The 19,636-nt window shown below is 46.1% G+C and overlaps 1 protein-coding gene across 8 annotated transcripts in view; it reads right to left on the bottom strand.

Moving 5' to 3' along the window:
• LOC143804107 (uncharacterized) overlaps window positions 1-19,636 on the bottom strand; it is a 188,447-nt gene that overhangs the window by 73,598 nt on the left and 95,213 nt on the right. For 7 of the 8 annotated variants that reach the window (XM_077281851.1, XM_077281849.1, XM_077281853.1 and 4 more), the window contains 3 exons: window positions 4,304-4,415; window positions 4,038-4,211; window positions 3,425-3,533 (listed from right to left, as the gene is read on the bottom strand). In XM_077281851.1, coding sequence (XP_077137966.1) covers window positions 3,425-3,533; window positions 4,038-4,211; window positions 4,304-4,381 — 361 coding nt within the window. In that variant the 5' untranslated portion in view covers window positions 4,382-4,415. Of the gene's footprint in view, window positions 1-3,424; window positions 3,534-4,037; window positions 4,212-4,303; window positions 4,416-11,528; window positions 11,714-19,636 lie in introns of those variants that run through there. The other variant, XM_077281854.1, reaches the window with a different exon arrangement.

The raw sequence follows: 19,636 nt of genomic DNA, 5'->3' as shown, positions 1-19,636 counted from the left end.
TGGAGAACACATTTCACTCTCTATAGAATGTGGGTATTGTCCATCTATAATAATACTAGCCGGGTGGACTGTACACTTTACATGGGCTCTCATCCCAATCATGTGTCCCTTCTACCACATTCCGGTTGGTATAAACACCCCACAGCGTGGATCATTTACCACATAGAGCAGTATGTTAAGACCATGGCTACTCCTCTGTGCTGCACCAATCGCCATCTACAATGCACGCCTCTACGCGTTTCGCCTATGCAGGCTCATCAGGAGGCCAGATAACGTGACATTCTGTGTCACATAGGGTAGTGGATGGGATGAGAGCCCATGTAAAGTGTACAGTCCACCCGACTAGTATTATTATAGATGGACAAAACCCACATTCTAGAGAGAGGTAAACGTGTCCTCCACTGTGAAGTAACTGCTGTCCAGTTTATGCTCATCGCCAGATGTGTTCATATATATCAGGATGTTTCTTTTGGGGAACTAGGTCCTCCCCAGTATAGTAGCTCATTGTATAGCGGTAGAGGACGCTCTAGTGTGCGGGTAGAGGTTCTCACTAGAGGCTGCAGGGCATATCAGGACCTACAGGGATAGCCGTCGTGGAGCGGGGGCGCCAATACGTTACCCCCTAGGGCGTCTACCTCCGCAGCCAGGTAGGGGCAGCACAGGTGCCTCCACTAGGGTGCTATAGATTTCCCCATCAGTCTCTTTTATATTTTTGGTTGAGCACATGTTTTGGTTTTTGTTTATTTGATCACTTTAAGTGGTGTTGGTTGCCTTGTTTTTAACTAATAAAAAGTGTTTTTAGTATTGAGGTTTTTCATATGATTTTGGTACATTCCGAAGCATGTCAATTCTTTGTGCGGATTCCGCAGCGGTTTACACCTGCTCCACAATAGGAATCCGCAGGCGTAAAACCGCAGGTGGAATCCGCACAAAAACCGCATAAAAACCGCGGTAAATCCGCAGGTAAAACACAGTGCCTTTTACCTGCGAATTTCTCAAATCCACTGCGGAAAAATCCGCAGACCTCAAAAATACGTGTGCACATAGCCTTAGTGTTCTGAGATTTAGTTTTCATCGCTGCAGCTGAAAGATTTACAGCTATTAGCCAGCCTGAGTACATGTGGGGGTTGCCTGGTTGCCAAGGAACCCCCACATGTAATCAAGCTGGCTAGTAGCTGTAAATCAATCAGCTGCGGCGATGAAAATGAAATCTCTGAACACTAACAAATACTCGTAGATCACCCGAGCGTGCTGGGGAAAACCCGAGCAACGAGTATACTCACTAATCACTATTTATAACGTTGAATCATGAAAATAAAATCACATTTTCCCCACAAAAAATGTTATTTTAGCTTCACGTTTTGCATATTCATAGGAGTAACAAGAGAAATTGCACGATACAATTTGGTATGCAATTTCTCCTGAGTAAGCCGATAGCTCATATGTGGGAGAAAACTACAGTTTGAGCGCATGGCAGGGCTTGGTTTGACTTTTTAATGTAAAATTTGCTGGACTCATTAGCGGACACCATGTCCCATTTGGAGAGCCCCTGATGTTCCTAAATAATGGAAACCCTCCACAAGTGACCCCATTTTGGAAACTAGACCCCCCCTCAAGAAATGTATTTAGATGTGTGTTGAGCACCTTGAACCCCCAGGTGCTTCATAGAAGTTTAGAACGTTGAGCCGTGAAAATAAAATAATCACATCTTCTCCAGAAAAATGTTATTTTAGCCCCAATATTTTTTATTTTAACAAGGGTAACAGGAAAAATTGCACCATACAATTTATTGATAGCCCATATGTGGGGGAAAACTACTTTTGAGGCACAGTGCAAAGCTCAGAAGGCAAGAGGGGCCATATTGGAGTTCAGATTTTGCTGGACTGATTTGAGGGGGCCATGTCACATTGGCCGAGCCCCTGAGGGGCAAGAACAGCAGAAACCCCCTATATGTGAACTCATTTTACAAACTACCTGAGTAGTCTCGAAAGCTTGCAATTTGTTACCATCTTCTCAGTTAACCATTAAAAAGTATCAACCACTGAGGACTCTCAATTCTAAATATTTTTCTGGCTGCTGTCACACGATATGACGCTTTTTATTGTGAAAACTAGTTTTTGTATCCCCACATTTTGAGAGCTATAATATGGAGATATTTCATCCGACAGTCATGTTAAGTCTTGTTTTTTTGCGGGGAGACTTGATGTTTTTATAGATACAATTTTCAGACACGTGACATTTTTTTGATCGTTTTCCATTCTGATTTTTGGGAACACCAGCAATGTAGGATTTTGTGTTTTATGTTGTTCAGCTTGTGGTAAAGTTAATCAGACAGCTTCTTTCTTCGGGTCAGTACGATTACAGCAATACCAAAGTTATAGCTCTTTTTTTATGTTTAGACGCTTTTATGCAAAATAATTATATATTTTATAGAAAAAAATAATGTGTTTTTGCATGGCTTTATTCTGAGAGCTAAAACTTTTATTTTTCCGCTGATGATGCTGTATGGCGGCTTGTTTTTTAGCAGGACAAGATGACGTTTTCAGCCGTACCATGTTTATTTATATTGTATTTTTTTCCATAAAAATATTAATTCATGGGTACAAAACATTTAGATTTTTTTTTTTTTTTTAATTTTACAAAAAATTTTTTTTACATTGTCTCACTATGGGCCTTTCATTTTTTGCAGGTTGGTTGCTTGCATAGCATCGGGATGCAGCAGCCTCTCCATACTATAGAAACTGTCAGAGCTGCACTGTGCAGGATCGGCATCTTTCCAAGCTCTGGCGACCCAGATCGTGACGACATCGGGTCACCATGGCAACGGTCAGGACCCCGCGTCATGCTGCGTGGTCTCCGATCCTGTCAGCCCTCTGCCGGCTCCAGGAATACTGTGATCGAGCTCGATGGTAGCATTCAGGGGGTTAAAGTGCCGGGGCGGTGCGGAACCACTCCTGTCACTGAGTGCCAGGTGTCAGCTGTCAGAGTCAGGTGACACATGGAAGCGATCGCTGGGAACTATCCATAAGTCCCATGACAATTAGACCCGGGTCGCAGGGATGTAGGGATACATCCAAGGTTGGAAAGGGTTAATGAGCAGGTTTTTTTCTAGTCTAATCTGTCGGTGTTTCCTTTCATGGTGAAGAGCCTTCTTGTCGATTCTTCACATGTAGTCCAGTTTTGAGAAAGTCTGAACGTGAAACGCGTTAATAGAAGCGATGTGAAGTATGACCACACATGGACCTACTCCTGGCACAGCAGGATCTCGGTGTCTGACATCTCCACCATCTGCAGACGAGACGGGAGCAGACAAATTATATTCTACAGGATTTACTGGGGACGGGACAGAACTTGACCAGGAGCAAAAACACCCCGCCTACAATGTGACCATCAACTATAACCCTGGGGCCTATATTCTTCTTACCTGCTGATGTCACAAGCTGCTGATCCCGGTACTGTTCACGGTGTCCTCCTACATAATCCCACTCCTCCATCGAGAAATACACCGCGACGTCCTGACACCGGAGGGGAACCTGACAAGCAACGAGACCAACATCACCCAGAATCCTCCAGAGTATACTGTATATAATCTCCCAGCAGTCACCTCTCATCACCCTGAATCCTCCAGTGTACACTGTATAATCTCCCAGCAGTCTCCTCATCACCCAGAATCCTCCAGTGTACACTGTATAATCTCCCAGCAGTCTCCTCTCATCACCCAGAATCCTCCAGTGTATACTGTATAATCTCACAGCAGTCTCCTCTCCTCATCACCCAGAATCCTCCAGAGTATACTATATATAATCTCCCAGCAGTCTCCTCTCATCACCCTGAATCCTCCAGTGTATACTGTATAATCTCACAGCAGTCTCCTCTCCTCATCACCCAGAATCCTCCAGAGTATACTATATGTAATCTCCCAGCAGTCTCCTCTCATCACCCGGAATCTTCCAGTGCACACTGTATAATCTCCCAGCAGTCTCCTCTCATCACCCAGAATCCTCCAGTGTATACTGTATAATCCCCCAAGCACTCACCTCTCGGGTCAGCAACTCGGTGATCTTGCTGGTGAGGTGGAGAATCTTCTGCTCATTGATGTCCTTATGTATATGTAGGGGAGGCTTTGCGATTGGGCTCTTGGTTCTTTCCCACCCTTCGGATAAAAGAGCTGGGCCGCATTCACTATTTGTTTTCTTCAGTGACATGAAATTCTGAGAATAGGGATACATTGCACATCACTAGTCTTCTGCAGAGTCATTTCCACCTCCGACTACCACGCAGTAACATCATCGGCTTCCCTCACCTCTCCTGTGAGCTGGAAGACGATTTCTAGGGTGAGATTCAGTATCCTCTCTGCTGTCTTCTTCTTGTCCTCATGCATCCTGGGCAGGTTGGTCAGCACAACACTGTTAAAACTGAAAAGAAAGAAGAAGAGGTAGAGTATAAGACCCTACAACCATCTCCAGAGATACAGAAAGAAGGAGGCACAGGACGTTCTTGTGTACAAATAGGCCTCACAGATGCGTCCCCAGGGAGACTGAAATATCACAGCCGGCTCAGTGACCAGAAAACCCAAGGACCTAACTTTAGTAGTGTTCTATTAGATGACACAATATGTCACAAACAGAAGACTCCGAGGGAGGCAGAACTCAGAATATCAGTAACCAAAACGTAAGTGGCCTCTGAAGAGACAGCAGTGAGACCGGATCTCGCCACATCCACCCAAGCTCCACAATGACGGCAGTAAGAAGAGACCGGATCGTGCCACATCCACCCAAGCTCCACAATGACGGCAGTAAGAAGAGACCGGATAGTGCCACATCCACCAACGCTCCACAATGACGGCAGTAAGAAGAGACCGGATCGAGCCACATCCACCAAAGCTCCACAATGACAGCAGTAAGAAGAGACCAGATCGTGCCACATCCACCAAAGCTCCACAATGACGGCAGTAAGAAGAGACCGGATCGTGCCACATCCACCCAAGCTCCACAATGACGGCAGTAAGAAGAGACCGGATAGTACCACATCCACCAACGCTCCACAATGACGGCAGTAAGAAGAGACCAGATAGTGCCACATCTACCAACGCTCCACAATGACGGCAGTAAGAAGAGACCGGATCGTGCCACATCCACCCAAGCTCCACAATGACGGCAGTAAGAAGAGACCGGATCGTGCCACATCCACCCAAGCTCCACAATGATGGCAGTAAGAAGAGACCGGATCGTACCACATACACCAAAGCTCCACAATGACGGCAGTAAGAAGAGACCGGATCGTGCCACATACACCAAAGCTCCACAATGACGGCAGTAAGAAGAGACCGGATCGTGCCACATCCACCAACGCTCCACAATGACGGCAGTAAGAAGAGACCGGATCGTGCCACATCCACCAACGCTCCACAATGACGGCAGTAAGAAGAGACCGGATCGTGCCACATACACGAAAGCTCCACAATGACGGCAGTAAGAAGAGACCGGATCGTGCCACATACACGAAAGCTCCACAATGACGGCAGTAAGAAGAGACCAGATTGTGCCACATCCACCCAAGCTCCACAATAACGGCAGTAAGAAGAGACCAGATCGTGCCACATACACGAAAGCTCCACAATGACGGCAGTAAGAAGAGACCGGATCGTGCCACATACACGAAAGCTCCACAATGACAGCAGTAAGAAGAGACCGGATCGTGCCACATACACGAAAGCTCCACAATGACGGCAGTAAGAAGAGACCGGATCGTGCCACATACACGAAAGCTCCACAATGACGGCAGTAAGAAGAGACCGGATCGTGCCACATACACGAAAGCTCCACAATGACGGCAGTAAGAAGAGACCAGATCGTGCCACATACACCCAAGCTCCACAATGACAGCAGTAAGAAGAGACCAGATCGTGCCACATCCACCAAAGCTTCACAATGACGGCAGTAAGAAGAGACCGGATCGTGCCACATCCACCCAAGCTCCACAATGACAGCAGTAAGAAGAGACCGGATCGTGCCACATCCACCCAAGCTCCACAATGACGGCAGTAAGAAGAGACCGGATCGTGCCACAAACACCCAAGCTCCACAATGACGGCAGTAAGAAGAGACCGGATCGTGCCACATCCACCCAAGCTCCACAATGACGGCAGTAAGAAGAGACCGGATCGTGCCACAAACACCCAAGCTCCACAATGACGGCAGTAAGAAGAGACCGGATCGTGCCACAAACACCCAAGCTCTACAATGACGGCAGTAAGAAGAGACCGGATCGTGCCACATCCACCCAAGCTCCACAATGACGGCAGTAAGAAGAGACCGGATCGTGCCACAAACACCCAAGCTCCACAATGACGGCAGTAAGAAGAGACCGGATCGTGCCACAAACACCCAAGCTCCACAATGACGGCAGTAAGAAGAGACCGGATCGTGCCACATCCACCCAAGCTCCACAATGATGGCAGAATTTGTGCTTCCTTGGCCTTTTTTCAGAGAATATGAATGATAACACCAAAACTTTCTCCACTCATGGTTAGTGGTTGGGTGAAGCCATTTATTGTTCAACATCTTGTGATGTTAATTTAGATGAAGGAATTGAGGGTAAACTGATTAAATTTGCTGATGACACAAAGCTAGGGGGGATACATAATTTTAGAGAAGAGAGAATTCAAAAAGATATAAATAAACTGGAGCAGTGGGCAGCAACTAACAGAATGGTTTTTAACAGGAAAAAATGCAATGTGCTACATCTGGGCAATAAAAATGAAAAAAGCATTTACAGAATGGGAGGAATAGGGCTAAGCAATAGCACGTGTGAAAAAGACTTGGGTATACTAATAGATCACAGACTGCACATGTCAACAGTGTGATGCAGCAGCAAAACAAGCAAATGCAATTCTGGGATGTATTAACCCCTTCACGACATGCGCCGTACTATTACTGCGCATGTCGTGTCTCCCCCTTTGATGTGGGCTCCGGCGGTGAGCCCACATCAAAGTCACAACATGTCAGCTGTTTTGTACAGCTGACATGTGCGCGCAATAGCGGCGGGTGAAATCGCGATTCACCTGCCGCTATTAACCTGTTAAATGCCGCTGTCAAACGCTGACAGCGGCATTTAACTACCGCTTCCGGCCGCGCGGCCGGAAGTGACCTCATCGCCGACCCCCGTCACATGATCGGGGGTCGGCGATGCATCAGGATGGTAACCATAGAGGTCCTTGAGGCCTCTATGGTTACTGATCCCGGATAGCTGCATTTCAGTTACATAGCTGCGATCTGATGATCGCTGCTATGTAGCTGAGCCGATCAAGTTGTGCCAGCTTCTAGTCTCCCATGGAGGCTATTGAAGCATGGCACAATTAAAAAAAAAGTTTTAAAAAATATGAAAAAAATATAAAAAAATATAAAAGTTTAAATCACCCCCTTTCACCCCATCCTAAATAAAACAATAAAAAAAATCAAACCTACACGTATTTGGTATCGCCGCGTTCAGAATCGCCCGATCAATTAAAAAAAAGCATTAACCTGATCGCCAAACAGCGTAGCGAGAAAAAAATTCGGAACGCCAGAATTATGTTTTTTTGGTCGCCACGACATTGCATTAAAATGCAATAACGGGCGATCAAAAGAACGTATCTGCGCCAAAATGGTATCACTAAAAACATCAGCTCGGCACGCAAAAAATAAGCCCTCACCCGACCCCAGATCACGAAAAATGGAGACGCTTCGGGTATCGGAAAGTGGTGCTTTTTTTTTTTTTTTTTTTTTTTTTTTAATTTAAGCAAAGTTTTTAATTTTTTTCACCACTTAGATAAAAAATAACCTAGACATGTTTGGTGTCTATGAACTCGTAATGACCTAGAGAATCAATGACAGGTCAGTTTTAGCATTTAGTGAACCTAGTAAAAAAGCCAAACAAAAAACAAGTGTGGGATTGCACTTTTTTTTGCAATTTCACTGCACTTGGAATTTTTTTCCTGTTTTCTAGTACAAGACATGGTAAAATCAATGATGTCTTTCAAAAGTACAACTCGTCCTGCAAAAAAACAGCCCTCACATGGCCATATTGACGGAAAAATAAAAAAGTTATGGCTCTGGAAAGGAGGGGAGCGAAAAACGAAAACGCAAAAACGAAAAATGGCCGCATCTTGAAGGGGTTAACAGAAGCATACAGTCTAGATCACGTGAAGTCATTATTGCCCTCTACTCCTCTTTGGTCAGACCTCACCTGGATACTGGGTCCAGTTTTGGGCTCCACATTATAAAAAAGACATCACCAAACTGGAGCAAGTTCAGAGAAGAGCGACCAGAATGGTGACCGGTCTACAAACCATGTCCTATGAGGAACGGTTACAGGATTTGGGAATGTTTAGCTCAGAGGATACTGAGAGGATACGTAATAGCTGTCTACAAATATCTCAAGGGCTGTCACATTGTAGAAGGATCATCTTTATTCTCATTTGCACAAGGCAAGACTAGAAGCAATGGGATGGAACTGAATGGGAGGAGACACAGATTAGAACAAACTTTTTATCCTAAGTCATATTGCACGACTCGTTAAAGGGTTGATTGTGACTTGTAGGATCGCTACTTCCAATAGGTGGCGCTGTAGAGTTTAAGTCCTCTTTTTCTCAGAAGAGGCAATTTGCATATTTAAATTCCTAGAGGAGCATTGTACGGCAAATAAGCCTCCTTACCTTGACAAGCCAGAGATGGTATGTCACTCTCCATAAGGAGAAACGATACCCCTTAGACCCCAGTCCAGAGCCTCTCACCTAGCCAAATCAGTTCTCATGCTTCGCACTGACGAGGGCCAACAGCCCGAAACACCGTGTCTGCGAATTGAGATACTGATTTGGCTTTTATCCTAAGTCATATTGCACGACTCGTTAAAGGGTTGATTGTGACTTGTAGGATCGCTACTTCCAATAGGTGGCGCTGTAGAGTTTAAGTCCTCTTTTTCTCAGAAGAGGCAATTTGCATATTTAAATTCCTAGAGGAGCATTGTACGGCAAATAAGCCTCCTTACCTTGACAAGCCAGAGATGGTATGTCACTCTCCATAAGGAGAAACGATACCCCTTAGACAACAAACTTTTTGACAGTTCGGGTGATCAATGAGTGGAACAGGCTGCCACGAGAGGTGGTGAGTTCTCCTTCAATGGAAGTCTTCAAACAAAGGCTGGACAGACATCTGCCTGGGATGATTTAGTGAATCCTGCTTTGAGCCGGGGGTTGGACCAGATGACCCAGGAGGTCCCTTCCAACTCTATCATTCTATGATTGTCAATCTACTGTTTTTTCTCTTTTTAAATCATAATGACAAAAAACATCCAAATGACCCTGATCAAAAGTTCACACACCCCATTTCTTAACCCCTTTCTGCCATCTGACGTACTATTCCGACCTGGGCCCCAATTCCCATGGACAGGATAGTACGTCATATGCTGTCAGCCGCGCTCACGGGGGAAGAATGGCCGATCGCGGCGGGGTGTCAGCTCATTATCTCAGTTGACACCCGGGACTAAGTGCGAGGAGCGGTCACGGACAGCTCCCGGCACTTTAACCCCCGGAACACTGCGATTAAACAAGATCGCAGCATTCCGGTGGCATAGAGAAGCATCGCGCAGGGAGGGGGCTCCCTGTGTGCTTCCCTGAGACCCTCAGAACAACGCGATGTGATCGCGTTCTGAGGTTCTCCCTTTCTGCAGACCCCCGGATCCAAGAGGGCCGCGGGGTCCTGCAGGGAGGTGGCTTGTCATTGGAGCCGAGAAGCCTCCTGCACTGCCCGTCATATCGCTGCTCTCATACAGCGCTGTGCAAAGTGTCATCAGCGATCTGACTTTATATAGCGATGTCCCCCCCGGGACAAGGTAAAAATATATACTGTGTAAAAATATATTTTATAAAATTCCTAAAGAAAAAATAAATATTTTTCCAATAAATACATTTCTTTATGTAAAAAAAAAAAAAACAATAAAAGTACACATATTTAGTATCGCCGCGTCCGTAACGACCCGACCTATAAAACTGCCCCACTAGTTAACCCCTTCAGTGAACACCGTAAAAAAATAAATAAAAATGAGGCAAAAAACAACGCTTTATTCTCATACCGCCGAACAAAAAGTGGAATAACACGCGATCAAAAAGACGGATATAAATAAGCATGGTACCGCTGAAAACGTCATCTTGTCCCGCAAAAAACGAGCTGCCATACAGTGCCAGCAATATATATATATAAAATAGTTTTTTTTGTATAAAAGCGCCAAAACATAAAAAAAGATATAAATGAGATATCGCTGTAATCGTACTGACCCGAAGAATAAAACTGCTTTATCAATTTTACCAAACTCGGAACGGTATAAACGCCTCCCCCAAAAGAAATTCATGAATTGCTGATTTTTGTTCATTCTGCCTCCCAAAAATCGGAATAAAAAGCAATCAAAAAAATGTCACGTGCCCGAAAATGTTACCAATAAAAACGTCAACTCGTCCTGCAAAAAACAAGACCTCACATGACTCTGTGGACCAAAATATGGAAAAATTATAGCTCTCAAAATGTAAAGATGCAAAAACTATTTTTTTGCAATAAAAAGCGTCTTTCAGTGTGTGACGGCTGCCAATCATAAAAATCCGCTAAAAAGCCCGCTATAAAAGTAAATCAAACCCCCCTTCATCACCCCCTTAGTTAGGGAAAAATAATAAAATAAAAAAAGTATTCTATTATTTAGGGTTAGGGGTGTGGTTAGGGTTAGGGGTGTGGTTAGGGTTACCGTTGGGATTAGGGTTAGGGGTGTGTTTGGATTAGGGTTTCAGTTATAATTGGGGGGTTTCCACTGTTCAGGCACATCAGGGGCTCTCCAAACGCGACATGGTGTTCGATCTCAATTCCAGCCAATTCTGCGTTGAAAAAGTAACAGTGCTCCTTCCCTTCCAGCTCTGCCGTGCGCCCAAACATTGGTTCCCCCATATATGACGTATCAGCATAATCAGGAGAAATTGGACAAGTTTTGGGGTCCAATTTCTCGTTACCCTTTTGAAAATACAAAATTGGGGCTAAAAATCATTTTTGTGGAAAAAAAATGATTTTTTATTTTCATGGCTCTGTGTTATAAACTTTAGTTAAACACTTGGAGGTTGAAAGTTCTCCAAACACATCTAGAAAAGTTCCTTGGGGGGTTTAGTTTCCAATATGGGGTCACTTGTGGGGGGTTTCTACTGTTTAGGTACATCGGGGGCTCTGCAAATGCAACGTGACGCCTGCAGACCATTCCATCTAAGTCTGCATTCCAAACGGCGCTCCTTCCCTTCCGAGCTCTGCCATGCGCCCAAACGGTGGTTCCCCCCCCCACATATGGGGTATCAGCATACTCAAGACAAATTGCACAACTTTTGGGGTCCAAATTCTCCGGATACCCTTGTACAAAATTGTGGGCTAAAAGATCATTTTTTTTCTACAAAAATTATTTTTTTAATTTTCATGGCTCTACATTAAACTTTAGTGAAACAATTGGGGGTTCAAAGTGCTCACCACACATCTAGGTAAGTTCCTTAGGGGGTCTACTTTCCAAAAGGGTGTCACTTGTGGGGGCTTTCAATGTTTAGGCACATCAGGGGCTCTCCAAACGCGACATGGTGTCCTCTCTCAATTCCAGCCAATTTTGCATTGAAAAAGTCAAACGGCGCTCCTTCCCTTCTGAGCTCTGCCGTGCGCCCAAACGGTGGTTCCTCCACATATGGGGTATCAGTGTACTCAGGACAAATTGCACAACTTTTGGGGTCCAATTTATCTGTTACAGTCGAAAAAAAAAAAAGGATCTGATGTAATTTTTATGTAGAAAAAAAATATATATATATATTTTTTCTTTTAAACATTCCAAAAATTCCTGTGAAGCACCTGAAGGGTTAATAAACTTCTTGAATGTGGTTTGAATGTGAGAACCTTGAGGGGTGTAGTTTTTAGAATGGTGTCAATTGTGGGTATTTTCTGTCATGTACACCCCTCAAAGGGACTTCAAATATGAGGTGGTCCCTAAAAAAAAAAAAAAAAAAAGGTGTTGTAAAAATACGTACGCTACTTACCTGGTAGCAGTGTTTTTTCAGGAGCCCATGACAGCACAATGAGAGAGGGGATCCGCCCTTCAGGGACAGGAAACCTAAAGACATAAAAGGGCGGTACCTCTCCCGCATCAGTTGGTTCCAGAGCATGAGAGGACCACCTTGGTTAGTAACACAGATGCAGCATACAATTAAGTACATTTTATTATGTAAGTGAACATGAAAATTTAAAGGAAAAACCGAAAAGGTGTTGAATCATCCAAGAAAAGAATAGGGTAGGGAATATAAGGGTGCTGTCATGGGCTCCTGAAAAAACACTGCTACCAGGTAAGTAGCGTACGTATTTATTCAGTCGCCATGACAGCACAACGAGAGACTTTCAGGGAAGGAAGATTAGGGAGGGATAACAGCCTCAAGTACCCTTCTCCCAAACGTGAGGTCTGCGGAACTACCCAGATCTACTCTGTAGTGCCTAAGAAAGGTAGATGGGGAAGACCATGTGGCCGCCTTACATATGTCTTCGATCGACACCTCGGATCTCTCCGCCCAGGAAGATGCTACGGCCCGCGTGGAGTGAGCCTTTATACCTTCCGGAACCTCCATGCCACCTGCTGTATAAGCGAGAGAAATCGCCTCCCTGATCCATCTAGCAAGAGTGTTTTTAGATACTCTAAGACCCTTCCTCACTCCTTGATAAGCTATAAATAGTTATTTTTTTTCCATGCGTCTGAAACTGAAATATATTTAAGGAGGCATCTTCTTACATCTAAGGAATGAAACTCACGTTCCATATCATTAGTGGGATTAGAACAAAATGAAGGTAGGACTACCTCTTGTACACTATGGAATTTTGAAGCAACTTTTGGAAGATAAAGGGGATCAGGTTTCATGATTACTCTATCCTCCCTAAATTGCATGTATGGCGGATGTCTAGAAAGTGCCTGCAGATCACTAACCCTTCTTGCGGAAGTGAGCGCAACTAAGAGGGCTGTTTTAATTGATAGGAACTTTATTGGGATATTATCAATAGGTTCGAATGGGGCTTGCGTTAAGGCTGAGAGAACAAGATTTAGATCCCATGGAACTAACCTTTGTCTAAAGATTGGTCTGGATCTAGTGACTGCCTTGAAAAACCTGGATATCCAGTGATTGCTGGCTAAGTTAAGATTGTATAGCGCCCCCAGAGCTGACACTTGAACTGTGAGAGTACTTGTAGCCAAGCCCATCTCTAGACCCTTTTGCAAAAATTCAAGAATCTGATTAATACATGGTATCTGGTCAATCTGAGCCCCTGAACTTGATAGAAATTTTTTCAAAACCCTAACATAAATGTTTGTTGTAGAGGGTTTTCTACTTTTTAGAAGTGTATTTATTAAATCCCGAGAAAATCCCTTCCCCCTTAGTAAAGACCTCTCAAATTCCACGCCGCTAGGTGTAAGTTGGCTACTCGTGGTTGGAAGATTGGGCCTTGAGAGAGCAGATCTGGTACTTCTGGAAGAATCCATGGTTGGCTGATAGACATCTTTCTCAGCCAAGGAAACCATGATCTCTTGGGCCAGAATGGGGCTATCAAGATTACCCGGGCCCTGTCTTCCCGAATTTTCCTCAGAACTATTGGAATTAGGTTTAGAGGGGGAAAGGCATATGCGAGACTGAAGTGCCATGAAATTAGAAAAGCGTCCACTGCATATGGGTTGTCTCTTGGATTTAGGGAACAGAACTGGTGTAATTTTTTGTTCCCTCGGCTGGCAAAAAGGTCTATTACTGGACAACCCTATAATTGTACGATCTGATTGAAGATGGCTGGATTTAGCGACCAATCTCCTTGTTTGAGCTTGTTGCGGCTTAAATAGTCGGCCATGGTGTTGAGCTTTCCCTTTATATGAAGAGCCGTAAGAGAGAGAAGATGATTCTCGGCCACCTGAAAAATGCGATCCGCGACATTCATTAACGAATTGGACCGTGTACCTCCTTGACGATTAATGTAGGCCACAGCTACCTGGTTGTCTGATAACAGCCTGACATGACGACCCTGTAGGGGTATAAGAAAACTATTCAAGGCGCGTTCTACGGCTAATAGTTCTTTTAGATTGGAGGATAAGTCCAGTTCAGACAGACCAAAGCCCCTGGACCCAATCATCTCCTAAGTGAGCCCCCCATCCCTTAGGGCTAGCATCCGTAGTTACTACTCTAGTCACATGATTTGTCCAAGGGACCCCCCTACGTAGATTTGGGATGTGTGACCACCAAATAAGTGAATGAGTCGATTCAGCAGAAAGAGAAAATTTACTGTAGAGACGAGCTCCTAGACTACAAGAATTATGAAGGACGTCCCATTGTAGCGTTCTGGCCGGAATACAAGATGTAAGGGAACCTAAGAGAGACATTGCACTTCTTACCGAGACTAAGGGCTTGTTAATTGCCCTGGTGACTAGCTGCTGAGTATTAGTTACTTTTGAATCTGGCAGGCGGCATTCCTGCTGACTAGAGTCTATGATGAAACCGAGAAATTCTTGTGTTTTTAGGGGCTGTAGGCGAGATTTTTTAAGATTGATAATCCAGCTTAACCTGTGCAATGCTCCCATCACCTTGTCTAGTTGGTCCCTGCAATGTGATTCCGAATGACCCACAATCAGTAAATCATCCAGATACGGAATTATTAGTATGTCCTGTTCGTGCAGGTGTGCCATAACCTCTACCATGATTTCTGTAAACACCCGGGGTGCGATCGCGACTCCGAAGGGAAGTGCCTGATACTGAAAATGCTCTACCGTGCCCTCAAGAGAAACCGCCACCCTAAGAAATTTTTGATGTTCTACGTGTATTGGAACATGGTAGTAGGCATCCTTGAGGTCCAAGACAACCATGAAGCAGTTGTTAAAGAGCAACTTTATTGCCGTCTTTACAAATTCCATTTTGAAGGAAGGAATCAACAAAAAATTGTTCAGGCCTTTCAAGTTAATGATAGTACGATATGACCCGTCAGGCTTTTTGATTAGAAACAGAGGGGAATAAAACCCCCTACCTTTTTCTTCCGTAGGAACTTTGATCAGAACTCTTTTTTTGTTGAAGTTCTCGGACCTCAGCCTCTAGCGTCAATTGTTCTGCATGGGAAGAACGAATAGGCGTCAAAATAAATTTGTCTTGAGGAATACGGTGGAAATCGAACTTTAGTCCTTTTTCTACAATGCTTAGAATCCACGGGCTATTCGTGATCTGTATCCAGGCTGGGTAGAAGGCCAAAAGGCTACCCCCCACCTGCTCCGCCAGTCATTGAGGTTTCTTAAAGTCCCGTGAAGGATTAAACATGAATCCTTTACCTCTTCTCCTGCTGCTGTCGTATCTGGTAGATTCTTTGAGTCTCTGTTTGGCCTTCTGCGGTTAGACCATTCGCTGTTGTAAACTCGCCTGTAAAAGGGTTTTCCTAAGAAAGGGAAGCGTTTTTTTATTATCCCCCGCCTTTTCCAATAGCTCATCTAGGACAGGTCCGAATAAATGAGCCCCTTCGCAGGGAATGCTGCAAAGTTTTGTCCTGGCCTGTAAGTCTCCCGGCCAACATTTTATCCACAGCGCTCTCCGGGCTGCGTTAGATAACGCTGAAGACCTGGCGGCTAATCTGACAGAGTCTGCTGATGCGTCTGAAAGGAAGGCTGCCGCATCCTGGATTATGGGTAAAGAGGATAAAATCTCATTTCTAGGGACTTTGTCCCTGAGCTGATCTTCTAGGTGACCTAACCACACCAGAAAGACCGAGCTGTGCAGGTGGCCGCTATTGCTGGTCTCAGGGATCCCGCCGAAGTCTCCCAGGCCCCTTTTAGGAAGATATCAGCTTTCCTATCTAATGGGTCCTTCAGGTTCCCTAAATCCTCAAAGGGAAGAGACGTTCTTTTGCATGCTTTTGCCACTGCCACATCCAGTTTCGGGACCTTATCCCATGAGGATGATGCCTCCTCCTCAAAGGGATACCTTTAGTGTTGAGCATTCCGATACCGCAAGTATCGGGTATCGGCCGATACTTGCGGGTATCGGAATTCCGATACCGAGATCCGATACTTTTGTGGTATCGGGATCGAAACAACATTAATGTGTAAAAGAAAGAATTAAAATAAAAAATATTGCTATACTCACCTCTCCGACGCAGCCTGGACCTCACCGAGGGAACCGGCAGCGTTTTTTGCTTAAAATGCGCGTGTTTACTTCCTTCCGTGACGTCACGGCTTGTGATTGGTCGCGTGCCGCCCATGTGGCCGCGACGCGACCAATCACAGCAAGCCGTGACGTAATTTTCAGGTCCTGAATGCCTAATTCTAGGCATTCAGGATTTAAAAATTACGTTCCGGCTTGTGATTGGTCGCGTCGCGGTCACATGGGCGACGCGACCAATCACAAGCCGTGACGTCACGGGAGGCAGAAAACGCGCGCATTTTAAAATTACGTCACGGCTTGTGATTGGTTGCGTGCCGCCCATGTGACCGCGACGCGACCAATCACAGCAAGCCGTGACGTAATTTTCAGGTCCTAAATGCAGAATTAGGCATTCAGGACCAGAAATTACGTCACGGCTTGCTGTGATTGGTCGCGTCGCGGTCACATGGGCGGCACGCAACCAATCACAAGCCGTGACGTAATTTTAAAATGCGCGCGTTTCCTGCCTCCCGTGACGTCACGGCTTGTGATTGGTCGCGTCGCCCATGTGACCGCGACGCGACCAATCACAAGCCGGAATGTAATTTTAAAATCCTGAATGCCTAGAATTAGGCATTCAGGACCTGAAAATTACGTCACGGCTTGCTGTGATTGGTCGCGTCGCGGCCACATGGGCGGCACGCGACCAATCACAAGCCGTGACGTCACGGAAGGAAGTAAACGCGCGCATTTTAAGCAAAGAACGCTGCCGGTTCCCTCGGTGAGGTCCAGGCTGCGTCGGAGAGGTGAGTATAGCAATATTTTTTATTTTAATTCTTTCTTTTACACATTAATATGGATCCCAGGGTCTGAAGGAGAGTTTCCTCTCCTTCAGACCCTGGGAACCATCAGGGATACCGTCAGATACTTGAGTCCCATTGACTTGTATTGGTATCGGGATCGGATTAGATCCGATACTTTGCCGGTATCGGCCGATACTTTCCGATACTTTCAAGTATCGGACGGTATCGCTCAACACTAGATACCTTCTTTTAAATGCAGGCAGAAGTGACCCCTTCCTCTCGGGTTTCTTCCACTCTTTAGAAATCAGTGATTTTATTTTGTCTACTACTGGAAAGACTCTTCGGGATTTCCGATCAATACCCTTGAACATGATGTCCTGAATGGAGCTTTCTGATTGGCTCTCTTCTATCCCCATTGTATTGTTAACCGCTTTGACTAGATGGTTAATTTTATCCAGAGACAAACAGGTCCGACTAGACTCCATATCCTCAGCGGAGGAAGTAGACGGGAGGGATCCTGAGCTCAGTTCACCCGAGTCTGAAACCACATCTGATACAGGGGATGCAATATCAACCCTCTTCTTAGCTTCCGTTTTATGAGACCTTGACCTCATGGAACCTCTGACTTCTTGCCTAACCATCTCTCTTAACGTAGAAGTCAGGTCAGGAACCTCTTCCTCTAATAAGCGCTGTACGCAGGATTTACACAATTTCCTTATGTGCCCATCTGAAAGTGGCTCTGCACATTCGGCACACTGCCTATGTTTGGCTTTAGACAAACACTTCCTCCCCTAGTAAAGAGAGAGGGAATATAAGGGGGACAATAATCAATAAGTGAACTTTCACGTAGATCACTTACCCAGCCAACAATGAGTGGTACCGTAGATGGGGGGTCCTTTGTAGCCGGCAACTCTTTACGGCCTGAGGACTTTCCTTTCTGGGCCCCTCTTGCTCCACCAGCGCGGCTACTGCCACTAGACAGACGCTGGGAGCTTCTCTGAGGCACTTCCAACTGCTGAAGCGGCTGCTGGCTGCTCTGCTGCCGAGTTCCCTCCGGCGACTGCATTATGGAATGGACAGGAACACTCAGCAGCCCATGCGTACCGCTTTAAATAGGTCCCCCAGGGTACCGCCCCCCGATGGGGGTCAGCAGGGAACTCCAGGTGCCGATCCCGGTAAGAATACCGATGGAGTCCGGTCCTCCGCTCCGTGCCACGCCCCCGTTGCCCCCCATGAAAGCGCCGGACCTCCCCCCTGAAGCCAGGTCCGCCCCAGACGCTGGGCGCCGCCATCGGCTGGAAAAGAGCGCTACTGCGCATGCCCGGCCGCGTCATCAGCCCGCGCCGCTCGCCGCGTCATCTGTTATGGACCTGGTGGTTAGGAGCACCTGAAATGACCTGATGGTTAAAACAGAAAACCTGGGACAAGCTCTGAGGAGGTGGTAACTCTACTGACCGCAATCCCTAATCCTATCACACACACTAGAAATAGCCGTGGAGCGTGCCTAACTCTCCCTAGACGCCTCTTCACAGCCTAAGAGCTAACTACCCCTAAAGATAGAAATAGCAGCCTACCTTGCCTCAGAGAAATTCCCCAAAGTAAAGGTAGCCCCCCACAAATATTGACTGTGAGCTAAGAGGGAAGTGACAAACACAGGAATGAAACATTTTAGCAAAGGAGGCCGAATCTTCGCTAGATAGACAGAGGATAGGAAAGGGAACTACGCGGTCAGTATTAAAAACTGCAAAAACCACGCAGAGTGTGCAAAAAGGCCCCCACATCGACTCACGGTGTGGAGGTGCAGCTCTGCACCCCCAGAGCTTTCAGCTAGCAAGGAAATATCATAATAGCAGGCTGGACTAGAAACATAGCATGTACTGAGAAATATATTCAAAACCAATGAACAGCAAATGAACTAGCAGGGACTTAGCTTCTGCTGGAGTAGACAGGTCATCTGAGAAATCCAAGAGAGATATGAACCAGTACTGAGACATTGACAGCTGGCATGAACTAACGACCTGAGCAGAGTTAAATAGGGAAGCCAGCAGAAGCAATAAGCAAGGGCAGCTGAGAAAGCCAACCTCAAAGATCAGCAATTCCACTCAAAGCCACCAGAGGGTGTCCAAGGACCGAACTCACCAAAGTACCATTTGCGACCACAGGAGGGAGCCCGAGAACGGAATTCACAACAGTCATCCGGACACGCCCCTTCCGGACGCGACAGCAGCCTGCGAGCAGACACGCAGACCTGGACGGCAGCAGCCTCCCGGACCAGAGCAAACACCCACCGCAAGGCACCGACCGACCGCAGAGGCCCCGGCGGACGCGGCACTAAGCAGACACAGACCACAATCACAAGGTACGGCTGCGGACACCATCGAAGCCGGCCTGTTCACCCAAGGCCGCTTCCTCCTGCTGCCACCTACACAAGCAGTCCCCCTGCCGTGTGGTGCCTCCAGCCCTCTGATCAGGCCGAGGTAGGGGACCCCCGCTACCTGCATCGACCTGTCAAGAGTGGGACTTCTTGTCTTCGACATTCTTCACAAGGCCCGTCTGAAGAGGTTCCGCTGTCAGGGACAGGAAACCAACTGATGCGGGAGAGAGGTACCGCCCTTTTATGTCTGTAGGTTTCCTGTCCCTGAAGGGCGGATCC

Source organism: Ranitomeya variabilis, chromosome 2 (assembly GCF_051348905.1).
Source record: "Ranitomeya variabilis isolate aRanVar5 chromosome 2, aRanVar5.hap1, whole genome shotgun sequence".
NCBI classification, from domain to species: Eukaryota; Metazoa; Chordata; class Amphibia; order Anura; family Dendrobatidae; genus Ranitomeya; species Ranitomeya variabilis.
The sequence above is the reverse complement of the archived record's forward strand: the minus strand, read 5'-3'. Positions and strand labels throughout refer to the sequence as shown.